Source organism: Lissotriton vulgaris, chromosome 3_1, assembly GCF_964263255.1.
Source record: "Lissotriton vulgaris chromosome 3_1, aLisVul1.2, whole genome shotgun sequence".
In the NCBI taxonomy this organism is placed as follows: Eukaryota; Metazoa; Chordata; class Amphibia; order Caudata; family Salamandridae; genus Lissotriton; species Lissotriton vulgaris.
In genome coordinates, this window is record NC_141689.1 from 440,480,752 (window position 1) to 440,506,819 (window position 26,068).

The 26,068-nt window shown below is 44.7% G+C and overlaps 1 protein-coding gene across 2 annotated transcripts in view; it reads right to left on the reverse strand.

The window, feature by feature from the left end:
* PDE4D (phosphodiesterase 4D) overlaps window positions 1-26,068 on the reverse strand; it is a 1,324,573-nt gene that overhangs the window by 820,599 nt on the left and 477,906 nt on the right. Inside the window, exon 1 of one of the 2 annotated variants that reach the window (XM_086960670.1) lies at window positions 5,802-6,014. The exons of the other annotated variant lie outside the window; for it this stretch is intronic. Within the exon in view, the coding sequence (XP_086816796.1) occupies window positions 5,802-5,890 (89 nt within the window). The 5' untranslated portion in view covers window positions 5,891-6,014. Of the gene's footprint in view, window positions 1-5,801; window positions 6,015-26,068 lie in introns of those variants that run through there. 2 annotated transcript variants of the gene reach the window in all.

Sequence of the window (26,068 nt, forward strand, 5' to 3'; positions counted from 1 at the left end):
AAATATCTCACACAAGGGTAATAAGGGGCAGATTTACAAGCCCCTTGCGACACTTTTACGCCGCCGTTGATTCACATTTGTGATGCAGCGGCGGCGTAAACAATGCGCCACGTTGCAACTTATTTAAAACGTGACGCATCTAGGCAGATGTGTCACGTTGTAAAGCCCCGCACCACATGAAACCTGCGTCAGGTTTCATGTGGGCGTTCTGTCGTTGGGTGGGCGTTCCCTCGCAGGAAAGCCTCGTAAAACTGACGCAGTGAAATCTACAAGATTTCACTGAGTCAGTTTTACGACGCTGCTGCGTCAAATTCTTACGCCTGCTTGAAGCAGGCGTAAGGGGTGATGCACCACGTTGAGTATGGGGGGCCCCTGTGCATTGCAGGAGTTGCGTCGCGCTTGCGACGCGACTCCAGAAATGCGCCGCCCATATGCCACAAGATGCGTCACGCATCTTCCATTCCTTGCACCATGGTGCGCCGCATTGTAAATGCGGTACAAAAGGGGGGTGGTGATGGACGGAGCATCTGAATTAATCAAACACTCATACCCAGTCAAAAGATCTGGGTTTAATCCATCACCGTTCTTTAGCCCACTTTTCCATCCCAGTTCAGACATGGCTATATGCAAATCAGTCTGACCCTGTGCCTCATGGGAACAGTGCAGCCCGAACTGCCAAGCCATGTCTTCCCTGGACCGGAAACAATCTTCCGAGGACCGGTTTCTGGCATTGTAAATGCGGCGCATCTGTGGTGGCGAAAGGAGGAGATTGCATGACGCATCTGTTCTAGAGCATCCCTGCTGATTTGCAGAGATGCGCCAGAGCATGTAAATATGCCCCCAAGTATTTACCAGGTGTGGTAAAAAAAACTGCCTATTCCATTAGCATCAATCACGACCCTAGTGCCTGAAAGATAATTGCACTCGTGGCTCCCTGTTTAGTAGTAAAATGTAGATTAATCAGTGTTTAGTGGGGTGCCTGGAGCTTTTGGTCCCGGTGCCATAGCACCTGCTGCACTATTGAAATTGTGACTTTTCACTTACGCCAATCATTAGCAAGTGAAAGCAGCCTGCGGCAGTGCTCTGTAGTAACCCATTTCTTTGTGGATTAGAGATATGCGGTCATTTGGCGCAGCCCACCATCTGTCAGTTTACCTAGAATTGCCTCTTGTAAATTTATATAATTTCCAATTTTTCATATTATCACAAACGGAAATCATAATCTATTGGCGAACATATAGTTGTACATCAACTAAAAAGTTCTTAGTAGGTTTAAGAGAGCTTGTTAAATGTACTAAATGAATACATGTTTTGTCCTGCGCACAGGATCTACATCTTTCTTCTTTGCAGGACTATGAACATGCATACTACAGCCTAAACGTCATCACATCGACCTAAGCATGATCAGAAAAGAAGCACACCTTAAAGTGGAAGCCCACAAATGACCTTTTTATAGGCTTCAAGATTTTACCCAACAAATTCGAAATGAAAATTGGTATTTGCACACTGTGCCATGGAATAAAAACAGCAGAATATAATTTTCGTCATGTATAAGGTTCATGATCCCCAATTAATGTAAAATTATTGTATGCCATTTTTATAGAACTAAGTGACCATTGAACTCCCTTATAACTTTTCGAACCACAGGACCTGATTAACAGAGCGTTTACTGTACATAGGTCAGCCTTACATCCACAAAAGGCGTCACCTGTAAATTCAAGAAACAGATCTTGACTGAAGGAACAATGGCGTTTTTATATTTTATTACAGGATTTGGCACAAACTATGGAACATCTTCAAAAGGGAGAATTTTAGGAAGTCGTACATTGCGATAGTGGCCGGCCAATGGATTTTCCATTGAGATGAGAAAGCTATGGGTGTTGGAACGACAAAAAAGACAACACACAAAATCTCAGCTTCATTTTATTCACAAAAATCAGAAGAGATTTTCACACTCCAGCGGCAGTAAACTTACACCTACACATATTTCGACTTCCACAAATTTGTTGTGATTTAGACACAGAAAGCATGTAGAAAAACACACGTATCTACAGCAGTGAACATGAAAATCTACTTCAAATACCTTTCATTCCAGAAAAAGAAAATTAAGACAACATGCCCCATCCGTGGCTGAGAAAATTTAAAGCAGAAAAAGAATATTTACGAACACTGGAAAATGTATAGGAACAAGTGAACAGTCAGATTCTGAGTGTGTGATAGCTTTGGTAGAAAAATGGTGGTCCTTATGTGTTGTATGCATGGAATGTTACTGTGTGTCCGGGATGAGTCTCTGACCTGAGTGCATCTTCTCTTGAAAGGGAGAATTAAGCTACAAACGGGAATTTCAAAAGTGTAAATAGATGGTAAAAGACAACAGGACTTCCTGGTGGAAAGCATGAACAGAATCACAATTTGCATCGAATAAGTCTAGAAAGTGAGGTATTTGGTGCAGACCAAAAGCCTCAAACCTCCTACCAACCCTCTTCAGGACCAGTATGACTTCCTTCGCATTCATCAACTAGGACAGTGTCTGTGACCACATGTAGGGCAATGACAACCAGAATTATATCTCAATATTAAAAGCTCTGTAAAACCACTTCTCTGCCATATGATTCCTGACTGGCATACTACATTGGAAGGTTCACGATGACCTCTGCATGAACAGATCCTGCGTTGGTCCTGGAGAACCTGAGGAGCTTTCTTCAACACGAACCAGTGTCAAGGGCACTCTTAAATGTAGTCATAAACCTTGGTGACATCTTTGTCACTTAACTATCATTTACCACAAGTAGGCAATGTAACTAAAGAATATGTTTTCCAAATTCATCACCTCTTTCACATTATTCCCTTTCTGCAAACTAAAGACTAAATCATTCTAATTTCTGCTTAGCCCTTTTGTGCATTTTTATTGCAGCAGTGCCTGGAAGGTGTATCCCTTCTTAAATGATGATATATGTCCAAAAAGCGCAAAATCGCTGCCTGGGTCATTTCCAGCTAGAGAAGATCTTACAACAGCACACCAGGCATATTGTTCCTCCATTAGCAACTGATCAATTAAAATGTCCATTTCAAAACTCTGTGCCAGATCTACACGGCCTATCATGCTTCTGCGTTGGGGTACTCTATGAAGAGTTACCCCATATCCTCCAAAAAGATACTTAACCCCTTGTGTGCTCGTGATGGAACCGTTCCGTCACGAGCCTCGGGTGGGCTGTGCTGGTGACGGAACGGTTCCGTCACGGCCCGCTCGCCGCGCCTGCGTGGTGCGAATTCCGCACCTGCGCGGCGCGTTCTATTAGGCAGGCGGGACTGATGATACTCTGGATGGGGCCTGTTGTGTTGGGGGTCCTGGGCCCTCATGATGGAAAGGACTGACGCAGACACCATCAGCTACATAGTACAACTGACCCAGAGCACGTGCGCTCGGCCTCTTTTATTAGAACTGTATCACCTGACCAGTGACATCAGTGGTGGGTGGGTGTTTAGTGTAGGGCATACAGAAACACTAGACTGCTGACTGTGACTCTGGGTCACTACAGGGCCTACACTGAGGGGAGGGATTTGGTGGGAATTTCATCTACACCCCAAAAATACAGGGGTGATTTTTAGAGGTTTACGTACCCCACTTGCTCAATTAACCTTCTTTTATTTTTTATTTATTTATAAAGTTTTATACAGCTGGAACATGGTCCCGAAGGATATCAGAGCGTTTTACAATAGGAGGGAAGGAAGTTGCAGTACCGGCATCAAATATGAATAATACATCAAACATACACAACACAAAAAGGGTCAATAAAAAGTAAAGCAATAAGTGGTACAAGGCGTGCTGAACGGGGAGCAAATTATAGGTTAAAAGAAGAGTAACACTCAGTGCAGGTCATAAATTTGTAAGACCAAAGTCTTTTGGCAATAAAGTTAACTAGTCGAATTGGGTGTGAACAACCATCAGGAGGGCTTGTGATACACGCACAGGTATATCATTTGGGATGCCTACTACTTTACTGAGGGCCACCTCTTTCCTTCAGCTGGGAAAACATAAGCTCACTCCATAACTACCAGCCTGCATCTGCGGAGAATCCACCAGACTGGAGCACGTTTTACGTTCGTAAATCCCATCTGGGTCGTAACTGGAGTTCAGCGACCCCTTCAGAGCCTGAGCCCCGATACAACTGCACCATTGTTCGGTTCACGCCTGCCAAGTCTCACCGAGGCCTCTGCGTAAGCGAGTCGTAAAGTTATTCTGAGTACAGACAGGCAGACACTGCAGGCGCCCGATGCACGCTCGCGTGGTGGCTTGCCATGACGGGTCCCCTAGCTGCGCACCCACTCGCCAGCCCAAACCAAACACACACAAATGCAACTCTAATTCTATGCTCTTGGTAATTACACAATGTGCTTTTCGACCATTACTTTCGCAACACGGTATCAACTATAATTAGAGCCCACACAATCCGCACACCACTAAACGGAGCTCTTTACATTTAAAACAACAGCAATTATCCGCCAGTGTCTTGTAAGTGCGCGCCTTTCTCCGAGACAGCGGAGCCGCGGCGGGCCGCTAATGCCACCAAATGAAAACAGCTGTTGTGGACGGCTTATGTGTCAGGCTGAAACATATTGGCATCGACATTACGCAGACCACGACACGAAAGAAGTCTCGAGATAACCTGCCCCGTCTGCGCGAGGCGCGCTGCTGGGCGGCAGCTCCCTGTTCATCTCACAGCAAGTCCGAGTGGTTTCAGCCGGCGCACCCCGCTCTCTGACAGTGAGATGGACGCGTCTACGGGCGGGAAGCCCACCTGCCTCTGTTTACAAATTCGTGCACATGCAGACACAGAATAGTGTTTTAACAGAAAGAAGCCTCGTTTAAGTTTTATCTCCCCCACGCAGGGTATCTGAAGCAATAAAAAGATGCAGACAAGTGAACTGAAGGAGCACTGCCCCCGCCCCTCATATGCATAAACACTGCTCCATATGTTGCTGTAGGCACCACTGTGACGCTCACTGCCTATGTTCAATATGACAACAATCATTTTGTTCTATCTTTCTGAACGTCTCTTTTTCACCACATGGCACAATGTGTTCCTTTCAAGTGTCAGATTTTTTATAAACAAACAGATTTTTTTGTATACTTCTTTGACAACGATGTGTATAATTGCATCACTGTTCAAGTATACCTACATATGGAAATGTTACAGTTAAATTTGGTGTAGAGTCTAGACAGTATTTTTCACTCAGGGCTGTTGTTTTTTTCTGACGAAATTTGCAGGACAGAAGAGACTACACATGGTGGAGGTAATCATTGACATTTTTAAAATAAGTTGTGTTTTGGAACCCTTAAAATGCTCTTTTCGCTACTGACAATAATAGGCCAAAAAATAATGCTATCCTCATATGCTGTTCTATTCTACAGATCACACCGAGTCAAGCCACCCGTCTTTCTCTTCAAAGGTTAAGTCATATTAGGATCTACAGCGTGCGCGTGAGGATGGCGCTATACCAAACTCAGCTGGAAGCGCTAATCCCGGTTTGGCCGAATTAAAAAGATACATTTAATCAACATATGCAGATTTAACTGGTGTTTAGAAATATGTTAAATGCATTTACTATGTAATGGCCCTGTCCCAGGGCATTTATACACGTTAAAGTAGACCAAGGGAATATATTATAACTATAACTGGAGGGATTTGTCCGTTTACACGCAAGTAGCACTGGACAGCAGCACATATCAGCAACTACTACACTATGCGTTACACACCACCCGAGCATGCAGATGAAAAAGAAGAAACCAAACTACCCACCTGTGGGACTTCATGAACCGCAGTCTCATCTTGGTTCTGGGAGAAAGGCGAGGGACAGTGACCCCCCTGGGGTCCCAGAGGACGGCCATTGCAAGGGCAGTGGTAGCTGTGAGGGGCAGCAGGGCGCTTCTGCTGGAGCCGGCCCGAGCTGGTCATCGAGCCCTGGACTGGGAGCCTGTGAACCTCCCCGGAGGTGCCTGGCCCTGGCAGGGAGCTGGAGGTCTGGACGCGGGCACGAGGCGGCAGGGGATCAGCAGGATTCCTGCTGAGTGACACCTGCCTGCAAAGGAGCTTTCTGCCTGCAAGTTTTTTTTCTCTATTGCCCTGTCTCCTGTTACGTGAAAGTATTATACGTGCAAGCGCTCCACGGCCAAAGTTTGTCTGTAGCAAGCCGTGGATTGTAGCTCGCTTTCATAGCAGACACACACACCCTCTAGGGTTACAACTACAAAAGATCCAAATGGAAGTGTTTACTCAGGGTGTTTGCACATAGGCTGTGGCTCAGTTGGAAAAGGGTGACAGGAATTATTAATTAAAACCACCCTGCGTTGAAAAACCACATATCTGCAAGGCAGTGAATGCAGAGAGAGTGCAAACATAGTAAAAAATAATGTACAACTAGCTTCTCCTTCCCTTCTTCCTTTGAACACGCCAGAAGAGGTCGAATGTGTGCTGTTTGTATTGATTTCATGAGCATCTCAGAAAGGACACTGTAAATAGGCTAGATGAAATATTACACAGCGAGTCAGCAGTGTGTGGAAACACAAAACCACCATTCGGCAGAGAGGGTGTTGAGAGAGAAATTACACGATGAAATACCAGTTAACAATGCACATTACACAATAGAGTCTGCAGGCAGTGATGGCGGCCCATGGAAATGGTGGCGGGCGGCGCGGGGCTGGGAGAGCTACTTGGAGAGTGCTGCTAGAGGCAATACACACTATGGTCAGTGAAGATAAGAGGAGAGAGAAGTATTTAATAGTGAAGATACTCAGGGGGAAGTAATGGTGGTGAGTCAGTGTTTTGTTTGTGAGTGCACGTGACAATCTGGCAGTGTCAGATAATCTAGGATAACAGGCTAATTTGAGGGCCTGGTTTGTGGCTGTGTTGGCCACTTTTATGCTGGAAAGTGTCAGTTTTGTGGCCACACACATGGGAGCGAGACTTTTGAACCCACAACAGGGGGCTCTAATCTGAGAATCACACGACAAGCAACAGCGCTTTACTTGTAGTGCTTTTGCCTATGCCAGACAGCCTTAGGCCACGCGCTTACTCACTACCGTAACTTGCTATTTTGCAGGGACGGCGGATGACCACAGAGCATGCAGCCACTCCTAGCATTGAAAGGATGCTAAGGGTAGAAGAACAGTGGAGTGTTAATGCTTTTATGTCCTTGTTAGGGAGTACACATAGGGAATTTTACTTCTGCCTATCCCTAATATATCACCAAAATCATTACCTGCAGCCAGAAGAAATGCCTGCAGTCACACACCCCTCACAGCCCATTCAGATGACATGTGTAAGAAAACTTTAGAGTTGCACAAGTTTGAAAATGTGGGACACGGTTTTTCCAGTGGCGGCTCCTCCACTGAGGCAAAGGAGCGTCGCCCCACTGCTTTGCAGCAGTGAAATAAAGGAAACCTAAAATGATATTAACTTGATGTTATTATCATTTTATGTTTTCCTGCTGTGGCAGCTTTGCGGGCGTGGCGGGGCGTGGCCGGGCTGCTCACACAGGAGCAGGGGGAGGAGTGGTTTGCCCACTCCAAGTGAGCATGAATGTTTTGCCGGCCTTCTCAGACTGGCTAAAGATTCATGCCGGCTTTGCATGTGCTCTACCCGGCAGCATTACTGCCTGGGTGGAGAATATGCCCAAGCTTTCACGGCCAGTCTGAGCACCAAACCTTGATGCTCAGACCAATCACAACACTGCATTGCAGTGTTGTGACTGGCTAGTGGGAGCCTGGGGCTTCCTGCTTTCTGTTCTGCCCAGGAGAGACGATGGAGGGACGGCAGAGGAGAGACGCGGCAATCAGGTAAGAATTTTTACTGTTTTTCTTTACTACCGCCACTCCCGGTCCCCCTTTGTTTTACCGCCCCCTGTCCCCAATCGGTGCTGGCTGCCACTATCTTTTTCTCAGCCTGATTTGCTAAATGTGGGACACTTAATTTGGTACCTGGGCCTATTATATGTCCTTGTTCAACCCTGAAAGTGTGGGATAATGTGTATGGATTGTAGTGCCAGAATGAGGAACTTGTGCACCCTCATGCGGCACACTTTCAGTTGTTTTTCCTGGTCATAGTAGGTAGTGGTGTGGTTGGTTATAAAAGAGTTAAACAAAGCCCATCAATTTTTCAAAGGGGTGAAAAGAATGATGGACCCAATAGGTGATTGGTACAGGTGTCTAGTGTACTAAATATCAGAGTGCTATTGAGGTTTTTTTGCAGAGTGGGAAGGGAGGCACGATGAATGCTGATAGTGTGAATTAGCTGGTGACATATGGAGGTTGCAAGCTTGACTTGTTGAAGGTTTATGGCCTAATTTCACTAGTTATTGGAATCTATTTACTTCAGAGGGGAAAGAAGAAGAACAAAGACAAAAGGATGGAAATAAGATACTGGAGAGAATGATTTAGAAGTATATCAAGCAGCTGGTAAGCCCGCTACAAATACAAAACCATGAAAAAGTGGAACGATTGATGCTTGTTTAAGGCCGTTTCTTACTGGAATCTTGGTGGATAGTTTCCCACAGAGGGAGATTTCAACCTTGTCCCAGTTATAAGAATGTAGCAACTGAACAATTAGCATTAGTCCTTGTGAAATCTCCCATATCCCGAAGATGCAATCTACAGGATTGAAGACCGCCTCAAAGTCCACAAAGTAAAAGTACAATGTATCTATTAGCTCCATGCTTATTCTGGCCTCCTATAAAAGCAGACATACGTTTACGCTGGAGCACTGTGTCTGGAACCCGAGGTTTTCGTAATCAAAGGACGAGATATTGCAATTTAATAAAAAACAAGCATTGGTAATGCATCAGTTTCGCCTATGTAAAAAATAAAGTGCAGTTTTTATCACGCATTGTCTACGAGAAGGAAAGAGCTCACTGACCAATCAATCAATCAATCAGTAAATGTGTATAGCACGCTACTCACCCGGAGGGTCTCAAGGCGCTTGGGGGAGAGGGGTCCACTACTACTCGAACAGCCAGGTCTTGGGTTGCTTCCTGACGGAGAGGTGGTCCTGGGTGAGACGGAGGTGGATGGGGAGGGAGTTCCAAGTCTTGGCTGCCACGTGAGTGGAGAGGATGTGGCGCAGCAGCCAAAGCTGCTGACTCGAGAGCGGAGTATCCTGGTTCGAGCCTCAGCAGAGCAGCGCAACATCCTATGATTCTATGTAAATCACTTAAACTTTCCGGGTGATACATTTTATATAAATATACTGCAAGAGTAAAAGGCAAAAATATAGTTCCACCAAAGCAGATGTTAGCAGTATTTCTGCTCCGGGAAATGATGAGAAGCAGACGAGGAACAAGCATTGGTAAATGCAGAAAAATCTGCTACAACTAATAGAAATGGAGGAAAGGTAAGTGACACACACAGGAACCAATGAAAAGCCAGGAAAGAGAGGAGGTGGGATTAAAGTCCCTTTTAAGTTTATATTAAAAACATTAGATTTGTCAAGCATAGCGTAAGCCCTGGGCAGGCGAAACCTAACTAGCTTAGTAAACATTTTTGAGATTGAAGCAAGGAGAGATATTAGATAATAAACTAAAGCATTGGAATGAGTGTTCTTTTTGGAAATGGATGCTATAATAGTACCTTTCCATATTTGAAGTACTTTTTCCATTTTTACCAACTGACGTTGCTTCCACCACCACTCTTGGTAGTAGCCCAGAATACTTCTCAGCAGGTTATGGGAGTTGGCAGCTACTCAGGTTTACATCCAAGATGATCTTCCGCACATTTTCAATAGTAGAGATTCCAATAATGCACTATACCCAGCTGAACAGACACTTTTGTCCTCGATCAATGGTCTAGCAGACCCATTGCAGAGAAAGTTATTCCAATGGTTTTTGGGGATATTACATTCTTTTGTCTAACTAAAAAGTATCACTCTGCTTATTAACCATTAACCAAAATGCCAGATCAATACGCCTGATATGGTTATGCATTGTCTGCCTTTTGACACAATATCATGTAGCTTTTTTCAATATGTGTTTCCTATAGATTCCGACTTCAGCTTTATATGCTTTAGTACATTCAAGGTTATGCCCTTGACAGACTGATCATAATATTTTTATAGCAATAAGACAATCAATTTCAGACCTTATTCTAGGCTCAATTCTAACCACATCAGGGTGGTTAGAAACTGCAAAGTATGTCAGAATGTATTTTGACATTACAGCCTACCAATTCAGCAAAACCAACTTCCTAAACTCAGAGGCAGTGAGGGTAATTGCCTGAACATTTTTCTAAACTTCTATGAGCTTTTTCTAAAATAGTCTGAGAAGTGCTGAGTTAGGAACAAAGGAGAGACATTTACCTTCATACATACAAAGGGGATAATGTTCACTTTCATCATGAGGGTCAGCTTCAAACGTCATGCAATATTTGAACAGTACTTGTGATGTAAAAGTGTTATTAGTCAGTTTTTTCCCTCACTCATCTATAAATGTTTTTGCCGTCCTGCGATCCACTTTCAATCCCCCGTTTTTTGCGCTTTCATTTATTTATAAAGTTTTGTATTGATTTTCACCCATTAACATTTTCACAGTGAAAGTTGCTTAGTTTTGGCACAAGGCACACAAACTCCCTTGGGGATTGAAAATGCCTTTAGAATTGCTTCCATTAGATCAGCCATTTCATCGGTCTCAAATTTCAGGTTAAAATCATCTATACTATAATCAGGACCAGCGGATATTTTATACTACAATTACAAATTTATGTTTGTTAGGCTACTCAACAATTCTATTCAACATCTATTAAACCTGTGTATGGAAAGTTTCTGCTTTACAGCAATTTACAGAGATTATCCGGTTTTCGAAAAGGCCGAATCCCTGTATAATTCTTAACAAAGCCGCCTGGCTCCATCCACAATTCATATAGAGCCGCAGTATAGACTTTAAAACCACAGTGGAGGCTAAAATCATAAGGGCCCTTGCCGATCTACCACCACTGCCATCCAAGCATCAATGACTGAATACACTTTATTAAATGATTTCCAAGCTTTTTTTTGCACGAGTAGAAGCGCGTGACTTTTGATAAAAGACCTAAAGGACCGTTTGCCCAATAAATGCTTCAGCCCAGCCAGTTCTTTTAACTGAAGGATTCCCCCAAGAGCAATTGGTCCTCCAGAGACTCAAATTGAATATAGCCTCCAGGTTAGAGCAGCTTATAAGATTCTAGATGTGAAAGTAAAATGCTGAGTGAAATCCCCACCATGTAGCTGCAAATGCTCCAAAGCCAGCTACTCGGAGGGCCAATTTCCCAGTCAACCTTATTAAGTCACTTCAGAACATTTGACCTATGTTGCTATATTTTTGGTATTGCCACAAAGTTTTAATTTAATATTAATGCTAGGAAATTCCAGACAAGTCTTCAAAGTGGTCACCAGGTATTAAACTGGAACCCTCGGATCCACTCTTCAGTACATTCCTGGACCTGTGTTTACTACAAAAGAAGGACCCCCACAGCCCTGCATGCTGAGAAGTTAAACTGGACCTGTTCCATTCATCCCAGGCTGAAGTGGCTCCAAGGAAAAGCTGAATGCCCTCCTGTTCTGACTTACAGGGACACAATAAGCTCTAGCGGTTCCTCAGCAAATGCCCAGCTGACAGGCTGAAACTGGACATGCCTGGTCCTGCAACAGGACCTGACTGAGCTCTGCTGACCTCTGCTGGAGTGAGTTCTTGATCCCCAGGAGGTGCCTCCCAGGTCATGGACCCTTGCTGTGGCATCACTTGAGATCCCCTTAAAAGGAGAATACAATTGCGAACGGGCCAGTTCATGCCAAGATATTACTGCCAATGCTGACCGCGAATGCAAAGCTCTGGTGAACCAGATACTTCTCACTACAGCGACCACCAGTGAGGTCCAGAAACACAAGATCTGCACTTTGTGCTACAGCATCGACAGCCTGCGGTGACTGACAAAGTGAATTTTCAGCATCCGCCATTTGTGATGCCTGACAGGATCACTGCACTACAACGATGACTGTCCGTGAAGCCCAGCCTGTTCTTCCCCCTACAACGATGACCATCTGCAACACTCTCCCTGCTCCTTGCAGTCCACTCCACCACAAACAGAAATTTTAACGCTCAACTGTAGAAGGTAACATTTTCTGCAGGAAAAACCTTGTCCCTGTATCCAGCTCATGCTTTATCGCATCAGTCTGAATTTGTGACCTTCACCCGGAAATGCATGACCAGATACCCTCAAGGGGCACTTTGTGCTTTCAGATGCTATACTTACCATAAAACTTTGAAACTGAATATCTCCGGTTTTACTGATTGAATTTTTCTCAGTTTGGTGTAAATTCATTTATTACATTTTATTCTATTTTTTGTAAATTGGTGTGGGATTTTTCTTGTGTTGTTTTTTCCTTTTATTACTGTTTTTGTGTTGCATACATACTTTACACATTGCCTATAAATTAAGCCTGACTGCTTTTGAGGCAAGCTACCAGAGGGTATAGCACAGGTTAATTTAGTGACTTTTGTTGTTTCCCCTGACAGGGATTGTGGTTGTTGCTTGAGAAGGGATCACACCGACCCAAACCAACAACAACATTTCTCACTTTGGTGGCAGTGGTGGAATTCAGTACTTGAGTGTGTGCAGTACTATATAGTGATCAGTGTAACACTAAAATCCCATATAAATAACTTTTTTTTTTTTTTAATATTTTTATTGTAACATTTTAAAAACAATTCCCCCCCCCCCCGTATTACAGACATCAAATTTACAACACAGAATGCATATATTATATAACCTATATAATATAGAGTAAATTAAATACAGGGCAAATACATTCTTGCAGCAGTAGTCCCCAAAATTTGTACTTAACAAAAGAGAAAAAAAAGAAAAGGATAGGCCATTCCAGCATACAGCTGTTTAACCAACCCCTACCCTATTTTGCTTATGCTTCCACCTCGTAATGGGTTGCCATATCTCCTCTCCCAATTTTTTTGCTCTTTTCCCCTTTCTCTCATATATAGCCTTCTCTAGGTTATATGACGCTAGTAATCTAGCTATCCAAATTTGAAATGTGGGAGGTGTCTTATCAAGCCAAGCCTGTGCAATACAAATTCTATATACAGCTGCCACCATAAACAAAAACTTTGTAGAATCATTTTCTTCTTCCTCGGTCTTCACCCCCAACAATAATATTTCATTGCTTAATTTTATCTTAATATCGAGAGTGTTCCCCAGGAATTCTTCTATGGCCGTTTTCAGGGTGTACAACTGTGGGCATTGGGCGAACATATGTACTATATCAGCTTCCGTAGAATTACATCTAGAACATGTAGTACCTTCTGTCCCACCCCACTGCGCTATTTTCGCCGGCGTATAATAAAGACAATATAATGTTTTGTAGTGCTGTGACTGCAGCGTGGCCGAGCATAAAACCGTTCTTCCTAAATCTAAAGACTTCTGAAGTCCTTCCGGGGAGGTCCCAACTTTTTCTGTCCATTTTTTTGAGAATTTCTCTCTGTCATCTACTTTGTATGCATACAATTCTGCATGTATCTGCCGTATCTTACAATGTTTACTTTGTTCTATACTATCCAATAGCCTACAATGTTTAAAACCTATCCGTCCACCCTTTTTATCCCTCAAGTAGCTCCTCACCTGTAAATACTTAAAGAAAGTGTTAGTGGGTATTTCAAATCTGCTTTGTAATTCTACAAATTCTACTATTCCTCCTTCTATATCCAGGAGATCTCCTATTTTCCTAATGCCCCTCTCGTTCCATATCTTCATCGTTCCATCCCTGAAGATGTCCCCCGGAAGTGTTTCATTATCTATTAACCTGGTATATCTGCTAAATCTGCCTATACCCACTTTTTTCCCCACAACTTTCCAGATCATGTATACAGCTTTTAGTGTTTTAAACCTGGTGTTCTTAAAGAGTCTATAATCAATTGTATTCAGAAGACCATCGACCGCGGCCTCCCCCATTATGGTTCTATACACATTTGTGTATTCCCGTCTCCCTCCGATTAGTCCTTGGAAGTATTGCAGAGCTGCGGCCCAATAGTACAATTTGAAATCCGGTGCTCCCCATCCCCCTTTCTCCCGTGTAAGTGTCATATGTCTGTAGGCCCTTCTAGTTTTCCCTTGTGCCCATACTAGTCTATTGAGTATTTTTTCCAGCTTAATAAACCAGAATTGTTCAAAAAATAGAGGTATAGCCCTAAACAGATAAAGAAATTTCGGTAACGTGACCATTTTGATTACATTTATGCGTCCCAATAGTGTCAAGTGCAGGTTGTGAATTCTTTCTGTGTTGCTTTTTACCTTAGTTAATAACGGTTCCATATTTATTTTAACTAACTCCGCCAAGTCTGCTGACACTCTTACTCCTAAGTATACTGCCTCCTTTACCTCTCTGGGATCCGCAAAAGGTGTATATTCATTCAGAATGATCTGGGTTTTCCCTTTATTAATTGAGTATCCTGATAAGCCCCCAAAAACTGCTGCTTCCTGCTCTATTTCCCTCAGGGCCCTTCCTGGTTCCGGAGTTATCAGTGCCACATCGTCTGCGTATGCGAACACTTTGTACTCTGCCTCCTGTATCACTATTGGCAAGATGTTAATGTTACCTATTAGTCTCCTGAGAAACGGGTCTAGATATAAGGCAAAAAGTAGGGGTGATGCCGGGCAGCCCTGTCTAGTTCCACGTGTGATCTTTACCGTTTTAGTATATGTCTTGTTTATTTTCACCCTCACCTTTGGCTGCAAATACAGCACCTGTATAGCGCTAATAAACCCTTTGCCTATGTCAAACCAGTCCATTACATTCCACAAAAATTCCCAGGAGACCCTGTCAAATGCTTTTTCAGCATCAAGGAATATGGCTGCGACAGGGTCTCCTGCTACCTCAGCTGCATCTAGTATAGTAATTAACTGTCTGGTATGCTGAGTAGTCCCTTTCCCGGGAATAAAACCATGTTGTGTCTTGCTTACTAGTTTCTCGATAACTTGACTCATTCTTTGTGCTAAGGCTTTGGCATATAATTTTGCATCCGCATTCAGGAGAGTAATAGGTCTATATGACCCTGGGTCTAGTGGGGGTTTGTCCTTTTTCAGTATCACAATGATATTTGCATCATCCCAGGACTGTGGTGCTAATTTTTGCATCTGTGCCTGTCTAAAAGTCTCCAGCATATTTTCCCCAATCCTTTCCCAGAATGTTTTATAAAATTCAGCTGGTATTTGATCTGGCCCTGTAGCCTTGCCTCCTGGTAAATTATTCACTGCCATTTTAATCTCCTGCAATGTTAGCGGTAGGTCTAATTTGTCTCTTTCTTCCCTGTCCAGTTTCTCATGTGGTATCCCTGTCAGATAGTCCCTGCACCCATCCCCTATATCCTCTGGTTTCTGAACATATAATTTCTCATAAAATTCTCTAAATACCTCCTGAACCTCTTCTGCCTTGTTTACCACTATCCCATCGCTATTTCTAATTTCTTTGATTTCCCCTGCAGCCAGATTTTGTTTAATTCTAATAGCTAAGAGATGTCCTACTCTCTCACTGTACTCATAGCACTTTTCTTTCTTAGCAAGGTAATTCCCCGCCGCCTTTTCCAACAGGGCTTCTCCCGTCTCTGCTTTCTTGACTTCTATTTCCAGTATAAGGTCCTCTATTTCAATTGTGTTTTGTCTCCGCACTGCACAATTTAATTGTTCTTCTAAACTATTCATCTCTTTTACCCATCTGTCCATCCTTGTTCTCTCCATCTTACTCTTTTTTAAAGTGTAGCTCAGGGTTTCCCCCCTTATTCCGGCCTTAAATGTATCCCAGACGATCTTAACTGGAGCCGATCCTCTATTTATTTCCCAGAACTGTGTGATCCATTTATTCATCCTACTAATATATTCTTCCTCTTTCAGTAATCTTCTCTCAAATGTCCAAGTACAGGGTTTAGTACTCCCTCTATCTATCCTGGGGATGGTTATTACCAAGATATTATGGTCCGAAATCATTCTCGGCAGTCGCTCTATCTGGGCCCCATTTATTATATCATTAGACACTATGATATAATCTAATCTAGCAATCATTTTGTGGGGTGCTGAATAAAAGGTAGCCCCTGACCCGAATGGATTGCGTTTAGACCATAAATCTGAAAGAGCATTATTCTGCAGCATATTGGTTACAGCATTACATACTTTCTTTTTCCTGCCTACGTATCTCCCCCCCTCCTATTCCCCCCAAAATATAAATAACTTGATGCCAGATTCAACCTCTTCTTAAATTCTCATTTTTTTTCTCTCAAACTGGTGATTTTTCCAAATGTAATTCCTAACTCACCTAAACTTAGGACTCCTTTGCTATTGCACCTGTCATACATACCCAGAATGGAAACTGATCCCAACTGCCTATCAGAATATGATACGAGGGAGATGGTCTACTCTGGTGACTTCAGCAATACTGAGGTAGGGTAGTTCTGAAGGAAGAGGGGGCGTCTATTAAGCAGGACGTTTGGGACGCCCTATATGCTTTAGAGGAAGCACACTGGTGGGATGCTTCAACAGAGGGCCAGAAGAGGGAGGGCCCTGAGAACGACAATGATGAGGAGGAGGCAAATGACTTAGCAATGGTTCCAGAGGAGAAAGGAGGGCCACAGAGATGGAGTCCCCTGCTGGATCGAATGCGGGACGCAGTGTATCATCTCACACCTTTCTCCTGAAGAGTTGAAGGGTATACAGACTGAGAGGGCCCTTAAGTTGCAGCTGGCCAGACTGGCTGCAGAAGAGAGGCTGAGGCAAAAAGGACCGTAGTAAAGGAGCAGGCAGAGGCTGAAAGGGCCTGTGCTAAAAAAAGGATGTTTTGGGTATGTGAACTGAGTCTAAAAGAGTTGGACTTGAAAGCCAAACAGCTGTCTGATTCCAGCAGTAATGGTGGCATCAACAGCACAATTTTTAATGGAGATCAAGTAGTACACATACTCAAAACCTGGTGCCCAACTTTGAGGTGGGGGATGAAATTGAAATGTGGTTTGTAGCCTATGAGGTAGCCCTTAGTTTACATAATGTCCCAGAGGAGATTTGTGGGGCAAGTCCGTGGAGGCATATGCCACCTGTAAGGAGGGACACCCTGTTTGTTTTACAGGTGGCTGACCAGATGCCCTACACCCCCATTAAAGCAGCACTTACCACTAAATGTAGTCTCACTACAGATGGCTAAATCTTGAGGTTTAGGGACAGTCCTAGACTGACTGGCCAGTCTTTGATAGATTTTCTGGACTTCTCCAGTAAGGCACTGAATGGTTGGGCGAAGGGCATCCAAGTGAGTAGTTATGAAGGGCTGTATGACTTAATTTTGAGGGAGCTCATGTTCAGTAACTGTTTCACAGAGTTTCACCAACACCTGGTTGTCTGACAGCTGAATGAGCCCAGGGAGCTTGCAAAGGAGGTAGATCTCTGGGTTAATACCAGAGGGTTTGGGATGGTACCTGCGAGTGGTCCTAAGGAATGTGGTTCATGTTCCCCCAACAGAATGAGAGGAAGGTACACAATGACCCAGAAAGGTCCCAGAATAGTGTGGAGGAAAGAGTTCCCATGCTCCTAAGAATAGGAATGGAGGTTCTGGCCCCATTTCTATCCCAGGTGCTTTGATGGCTCCCAGAGGGTATCCCAAATGCGGGGACCTAATCTGTACCAAAAGACCACCCATTGGTTGGAACCCCACAGGGGTAGGTAGCCCCGGAATCCCAAGGATCGCATTCTGGGACTACCTTACCACCATTGTCCAGCGAGCTGGAAAAGCTGCCGCCCAGGGCACCATGAAAGCTTAGTTTTCTGGTGGCACCACTCCCAAGCAGAGGGTATGGAAGCTCAGATGGAGGGGCTGGGGAAGACAGGACTCACCCCTAACCCTTGGTCAGCCTCAGGGTACAGACCCTGAAGTGATAAGCCAGTCTCAGGTTACCACCACTGGAATGGTGGGAAAGAGAGTGAAACTAGGGTGTCTAACACCTAGGGCTTTTGCGCCCCCCACCTCAGAAACGTCAGAGGTCAGAAAACCCTGGATTGCCCGTTGCCTGGCTCTTGACACTGACAGCTGTCATTGGCCTTTGGTTGCTGTCCTTATGGGCACAGTTTACTTTGGGTTGGGGACAGAAGACTGATGCAAAGGGCAGAATGAGCCACGTCGCACTGCTGGCCCCAGGGTGGTATTATCTGCCTACTGGAATGTATCTGTGATCAAGTTAAGGTTATGAGTTGCACAGATGGGGTCAACAGATGAGGAGAAGAGTTCCTCATGGTTCAGTTCGAGGCAGCCCGCTCCAAACAATACTGGCACTACCCTCATGCTGCTCATCTGCAGCATTGGGATTTGCAGAAAAGGGTTGCCTGAGGCTCCACGAGACGCCCTCGAGCTGATTGCATCCAAGAAGAAAGAAGAAAAAGAAGCAGGAGAGCAAAACACAGGTAAGTACATTTTCCATTTTTTGAAAAATCTTTTTGGCCCTAATGGGTTTGGCTCTTGGTCCCCTCCACGCCACTGTGATTTTGTCTGTAAATGTTTGTACGTGTAGTTCGGTATTTACAATGGTTTAAGTAAAACTGTTTGCACAAGAGAGGAACAAAAAAATGGACAAGACACAGTGGCCCTCTCGCACCTAATACGGAAAAACCTAATATCTCAGATAGTGCAAATCTTATTATTGGGTATGACTAAATATGTTGCTTCTTCTCAACAAGCAGAAGGATTTTAGGAAGTCAGCAGCCAAGTGGCCAGAGTGCATTCTAACAATTTCAGAAGTTCTTGGAACAGCGGCTCTCTGCATTCTGAGACGTTTACTACCTTATTTGTGGAAAAAGCAGAATGTCCCAGAATGCAAATCCTTGTTCCCTAATAAAACAGAGCTCTATAAAAACATCAGACATAACACGGGGCCAATTTGCAACAATATAAGCCATATTTAGGATTTAGTACCCTTTCTGAGGAAGAATCTTTAGCTAGTGTGTTAACATTACTAGCGTTATTGTGCTCTGTTTCTTTAGTAATTACTTCACATCGAAATGACTACTGTGTGGCAGCGGTAAACATCTGTACTATTGTACTGGAAGTGGGCTCTACTGATGGGACCAGGTATACACCATGTGCAACAGAGAAGAAGGCAGATTATGGCTATCAAGGAAGGTAAATATGACAAAAATGGGGAAAGCCACTATCCTGGAGGAAGTAGCCAAGGTAGACACAGTGAAAGAAAGGAGCTCTAGAGATGCAGAGATCTAGACTCTACATTTGAGGTTGGGACAGAGGACCGCCTGATTTTTTTGAACTCCCATTTCATCTACTCCCAGAGAAAAGGCAGACTGAATGAAGAAGACTGGCTGACTATCACCAGCAGATGGCAAGAGAAGTGACCCTTGAGCGCCGCCCTGTATAAATCTGCATTATACTAGGTATGTTGTGGAAGTGAATGTACCTGCACTGAGTGTATAAAGAACATCTGAATAGATTCTTTTCGTGCTGTATTGCTGCAGTGTCAGAAGGGAGAGTCTAGCATTGCTTGCGCTTTATCTGGGGGAGGGGGAGTGCATGTGTGTGTGCGTAAATGCATGTGTGACTGTGTTTAGCTGCACCCCTAATAACTGGCACACCGTAAACCCTTTCTACACATTTTATGTGAGACAGAAAGGCCTCCATTCCTGCAGTCTGTGCTGTAACTGGTGACTATGTGAGGAAAGCTTGGACTGATGCTGCCTTGTGGAACCTATACCAGCACTCGTATCACCTTTTTAGGAGTGGAAAAGAACTAATTTGCTCTATGCACATCAAGATATTTGTCTCTTGGGTAATGCTGCACACAGTTCTCATTATTGCACTATGAAAACTAGTCCGGCTGGTAAGTGCTGGTACTGCTGAAATGAAACCATAGCAGTCATGCTGGAATAATCTGACGGAGCCATGGTGGGGGTGCCACTATTTGGTGAGGGAAGGAGCTAAGAAGAAAGATGTAGGCGTGCCAGTGTTTGCGGAGGTTAGAAGCTAAGAAGAGGTGGGGCTTGTATTGGTAGGGGCACCAGTGCTTGGGGAAGGTAGAAGCTAAGAAGGAGCGAGGCTTGTATTGATGGGGGAGCCATTCTTTGGGGTGGGTAGAAGCTAAGAAGGGGGGAGCCTTGTATTGGTAGGGGCATCAGTGCTTGGGGAGCGTGGAAGCTAAGAGGGAGCGAGGCTTGTATTGGTGGGGCGCCATTGTTTGGGGTGGGTAGAAGCTAAGGAGCGAGGCTTGTATTGGTAGAGGCACCAGTGCTTGGGGTGGGTAGAAGCTAAGAAGGGATGGGGCTTGTATTGGTAGGGGCACCGGTGTTTGGGCAGATTAGAAACTAAGAAGGGGCAGAGCTTGTACTGGTGGGGCGCCATTGTTTGGGGTGGGTAGCAGGGTCGGCGCTAGGCATGGGCAGTGTGGGCAGCTGCCCAGGGCCTCGCCCTCTGCCAAAAATTAGGGGGCCGCCCATCAGTGTGAAAGGCCACACTTTAACATTAGCCAGCCTATTCCTGTGAGGCACCCTGCCCCATCTGATCATATTACATCTTGAACTTGCTGGCGTGGTGACATTCTGGGGGTGCAGGGGTGGGGGGAAGGTAAAACTGATTGGGAGACAGCACACCAGCTGGACCAGCAATTATGTTGGCTCAGTGTCAGTGGCAGGCATCGCCTCTGTTTAGTACCGGCCCTTCTAGGCGCCCTTTGTGCATTTTGTATCCGGGCGACAGAAGGCCGGACACAGGTAAGAGGAGGTGGGTGAGGGGAGGAAGGGGCAGCTAGATCAACTTGTTTTTTACCTTTCCTTGTGTATAAACTGTGTGTTTTGGGAAGTGCATCCTAACTGTTTCATGGCCCAAGGGAGGGCCCCCCGCCCTCCCCTCCCTGGGCCTCGAAACACTGGATCAAGCTGCAAGGTTCAGGTGTGGGGGCCCCCTTCCCAGGGCCTTGTAGTAATTATGCAGTGACAGGGTTGGATTGGGAAGGGAGTTATTCCACTGGTGTGAGAGGCCCAGTCCCTGAGGCTTAAGTGGGCCGTTTTTTTCCCCCTCATTTATGTTGAGGCTTGCTCTGCTGCTGTGAACTCGAGAGGCCTCAGCAGCTCCTTCCATGGCCCATTTTTATATAAATAATTTGTTTTACGATTGTCCTTGAACAGAAAAAGAACTGAATGGATTGTTGGCATTGATTTAATTTTAAATGTTCAATCTTGGTGCTCCATGTAAAGCAAGCATTTGCAATGCAGTAGGTCTTGCATTTAAGCGAGTTTGAGCTATTGACATTGTAAATGACAATGCCTTTTTATTTATGTTTTGGTTTTTAAAACATAAATAAAAGGCATAGTCATTTATAATGCTAATAGCTTAAACTCTCGCAAATGCGAGACCTATTGCATTGTGAATGCTTGTTTCCTTCTGGCACTCCGAGCGCTGCAGAAGGAAAGTAAAACTACAGGTCCCAGAATGCACATGTGTGAGGCAAATATAGAGCTCTTAGTATCTGCTTGATGCCTGCCCACTAAGTCTAGTTAAGCATATTAGTTGCACAGAGAGCCAGTGATAGCACTGTCCACCTTTGGAGCTGAAATCATCCATAACAATTACTCAGTGAGAATTATCATGGCATACTCATCCTCCTGTGTAACCTTTGACCCACAGTGTTTCCGCCTTGCATGACATCTGGCACTGCAAGTGAGGGACCGACTTCACCTCTCTATTCATTTTAGAACTTCCAAAGACTCTTATTTTGCAGTCATATTTAAGTATTATGTCCCTTGTGGTTCTCGCTGAGTCATGGATTAGGAGCCTGTGGTCCCAGATCAATTATCTGATCTGCATGAATAAGCTTTGCCTGAGGCTTTTTGTCCGTAGTTTAAAAAGCGAGAAGTCTGACAATACCATCTGCATGTATGTATTAAGCGGGTATATCGCTCCTTGGTACAGGGCCTGTCCTTTCACCAAAAAAAGCACGATGTAGCATGCAGCCTTTCAATAAAAGGGACAAAAATAAACACACCCAGCCTGCAGTAGTTTATTTATAGCCGGCAGAACATTTTCAAAGAGCAGAGCAGTCAGTGCTTAATTTGTAACAACATAAGTGCCAGGGCTCTCATCATAAGGTCACTGCAGCTTGCACCACACATTGCCCCCGCCACGCTGCCAATTTTAGTAACAACACAGCTACTAACCATCACACTACTGCAAGCGCGACAATTTGGACTATTTCAGGCCCCCAAGGCAATAGGAATGGCTTGGCTGGCAGGTAGTAATAATTTTTAACGTACATTGAATTAATCATTAACTGTTCTTGTGGCCATCTTTAAAGTAGATAGATATTGCCACCATGTGGCAGACTGTCACAAGCCCCAGTGTCGACAATTAAGTGCCGGTGCGGAGCACCGGAAACCACCGGCCCAAATTGAGCACTGGCAGACCTGCTGAAAACATGTGGAGTGATCACTGCATATTAAAATCTATGACCAACTATTGCACACCTGCCATGTCTGTGCAGGGCTGCCTTAACAGCATTATAGGCCCTCGTGCAAAGCGACACAACCACTCTCAGGAATAAAATTGTTTAAAGGATAATCAGTGTTAAATTCTGGTCTGCATGGGGGCCCTATGCTTGTGGGGTCCCCAAGCACCTGCCCAGCATGCCCATGCATTGAGGGCACTGTGTCTGCAGGTCTCATGTTTGATAGCACTGGTCCTCAGCGCTCTCTTTACTTTTACACAATGCCTGCTGCAGCTGTTTCTGTGGTCGTCGCTGGAATTATGTACATATGTCTTTTTAGTATTTGTTATGAGTTTATGAAGCGGAGCATCCACCCTAAAGCTTTTTGCTGCAGAGTGAGCAAACGGTTTATACGTTGAGGGCTAGATTTGAAGTAGGCGTTTGAAGCCTCCCTGGGTTTAAGGAGGGATACTTCCCAGTGTGGTGACAAGGGAATAGACTTCTGCAGCTTTGCTGCAGTGATGGAGGAAGCCTGGCTGCCAGCTAAACACCTCCTGTACTTGGACACATCCTCTTTGAGTTATGCACAGATACCTGCACTAAAAACACTGCTCTTTGCAAAACCATACTAACACAGTCATATTATAATTAAATCACAAAGAGGGCAGCGGCGTTCAATAGTGGGGAAAGGGCTGTGTATGCCAGTTAAGTGAATCTGTGTCATTGTGGTGTTTTCACACAGCTACCAGTGACATTTTTGCATTCTCATAGGTTGACCATGCTTCCCTGGTGAAGCTGCTCATGGGCGAGAACAGCGGTGGTTCCTCCATGTGTAAAGTGCTTATTTGACTGTAACCTGCAGAATAATTTTATATATGAAGTTCTCGGTCTGTTAATTTGATGTGTATTTGATTGTAAATAGCAATAAATAAATACAATTTATATAGCGCTTACTACCCCTGAGGAGGCTTGTATACATATTTTAAGGTGACACCTGAAAATTACTCCATTGCGTAATGTACTACCTAGCAAAATACACGATCTCCTCACCAAAGCATCCTCTGATCTGAGATAGCAGGAGTTTTCAGATGTTCATATTATGAGCAGATGATGAATGCTGGAGTTATTCAATTAAGCCACTGGTATTTTTTGCCAACAATTGGTCCTTTTCAGCTCAAGCGTCATAGGCTTGCCGTTGCAGTGTTAAAGGAACTGGTCATGAACCTGCATCACAACATTTCAGCAATTCCTTGCTTGTTTATAAGGTCCTGATGAAAGCAGGGACGAAGGTGTCCTGAATTGCTGAAACATGTCGACCTGGTTCCACCTTAGACAGCCCATTTAATCTAACTGTCTTTGACAAAAATTTTAATCTTGGTCAAGTGAGCATCATTCGAATAAAGTTGGTTCTATGCTCCCTTATCCAATTTTATAACACATTGTTTATGTTTCTTTTTCACGTTTATTTGCACTGCACTCCCTAGTCACACCATATCTTACCACTCACTAGGTTCACAGAGTGGTAGACCATACTGTTGTTGGTACAGCGAAGGTGACCTATTTACCATCTGGTCTCCTTATGCCTGTGACAATACATACTCACACGGATGGTCTGGACAAATCCCAAATGATGAAGGGCGGATCCGAGTGGTGACTGATGGGTATTTTTCCTCATCCATTGAGACGTCATTGCATACCACGCTTATGTTCAGTCAGTTAAAGGGTTTTGTATGGTTGGTCTGGTGTGTCATCTATAAACTCTTCCCCTTTTCTAGACCCTCTGATACTTTTTTGTAGTTGTTCAGTGTCCCCAATGACCAGGCCTAATCCTTCCTTTTCTGTGCACATTGGTAATCCCTATGGAAGGCCCAAGGTACCCCCTTGGGCAGGGTGCAGTGTATTTGAAAGGTAGGGCATGTACTAGTGCAGGTGACATGCTCTGGTAGTGAATGACAGCCATTTTCGTTTTTCCCTATTGTAAGGCTACCTTGCCCATAGGCTATCATGGGGAATGCTGGCTACAGTGGCTACCAGCATATCTTCCCATAGGAGCAAGGTAGGACAGAAAAGTCTGGTATCCCTGAACTCAGAATTTAATAACACATCTTTTAGGAAAGGTTGTTTTAAATCCTGTATTTGAGAACAGCACTTTTAGAAAGTGGTTGTTCTCTTGTCTGACCTTTCTTTGTGCCTTGGCCTGTTTGTGAATTGGCTGTCTGGTTTGTGAGTGACAGGGGCTGGATGGCTCCCAGAGGCTGAGTGGGCCATCCCTGGGCTGAATAGCTCCATCTGCATCTAGAGTAGTTTGAGGGGGTAGCACCTGGGCTTGAATAGGGCTGTGCCTGCCTTCCACAATGCTGGCTCCACCTCCTGCTGGGCGGATGACGACCCTGCCCCTCTCTCTGAAAGGAAAGGAGAGACCAGGAAAACAAAGTGCTCAAGGAACACCCAGAACTGGTTCAGACCGGGCTCAGAGCCCTTCTGCTCAAAGGGAACAAAGACTTTTAGGGGTATAAGTATAGAACCCCAGACAACAGAAAATTAGATCATCCTGGAATCAAGAAGGAACCTCTGCCAAGGAGAAAGCTGAAACTGAAGAAAGAAGACTGTCCTGCTGTTGCTCTGCTGGACTGACCTGCTGTTGCTTTGCTGCCAAGGAGAGGGGAAGGACTTTGCTTTTTGCTGTGTCCCGTTGCTTGAAGGAATCTCCAAGGGCCTGAGAAGAGCTTGCTCCCTGTTAAGAAGTCCCAGGAACAAAAGGACTTCACCCCCAGCTTCCCTGAACTCTGCTGAGAGAGTTCTGTCCTTCCTAGAGTGTTTGGGCCAGTTGTGGTGCCTCTGGAAGTTGTACCTGTGTTGGGAAGCTGGAAACCAAGATTTTAAAGACTTTCTGCAAGTTTTCACGCATCGCTCGCTTGCGGAGCGCATCCCCGTGAGTGCGAGGAAATTCCCACCGTCTGCCAGATTTATCGCCTCCCTCGTTTGGAGGACGCACCAGTCCGGTGTGGGAAAATTAGCATCGCTGCGAGTATCGTCGCAGAGCCTGTAGTCACTGGGTGAGATCGACGCACCGCTTGCTTGCAGACCGCATCACTGCGCTGCGATAAATGTGACAGAGCCATCGCATTGAAGGGCCGCGAGAGAAGAAGATCACCGCTGAACTGCGCACCGTGGCAGCACCGGAGATCGTTGCCGCCCAGAAGATCGTCGCATCATACCTTTTGCGAGCCGCTTCTACTGAAACCTGTCCACTGGAATCCATGCAAGGTATTACACCCCTCCCCATTCAGACCGGAGTCATCGCAACACACCTGCTGTGTCGAGCGGGGTTGTCGCATCGCCTCGCCAGGGTCTCAGGAGTGACGCATCGCTTGCTTTCCACCGCTACAACTTTCACTTGGAACTTTTGTCGCATCTAAAGGTACTGTTGGCTAAAACGTGACGCAGTCGTGGATTATTTTAACTCAACCTTAAGATCACTTTTGAAACCATATTCTTGAACTGTGTATGTTGGATTTTTGTCGTTTTGGTCTTGTGCAGTTTAGATTAAATACCTTTATTTTTTCTAAACTGTTGTGGAGTCCGTTTGTGG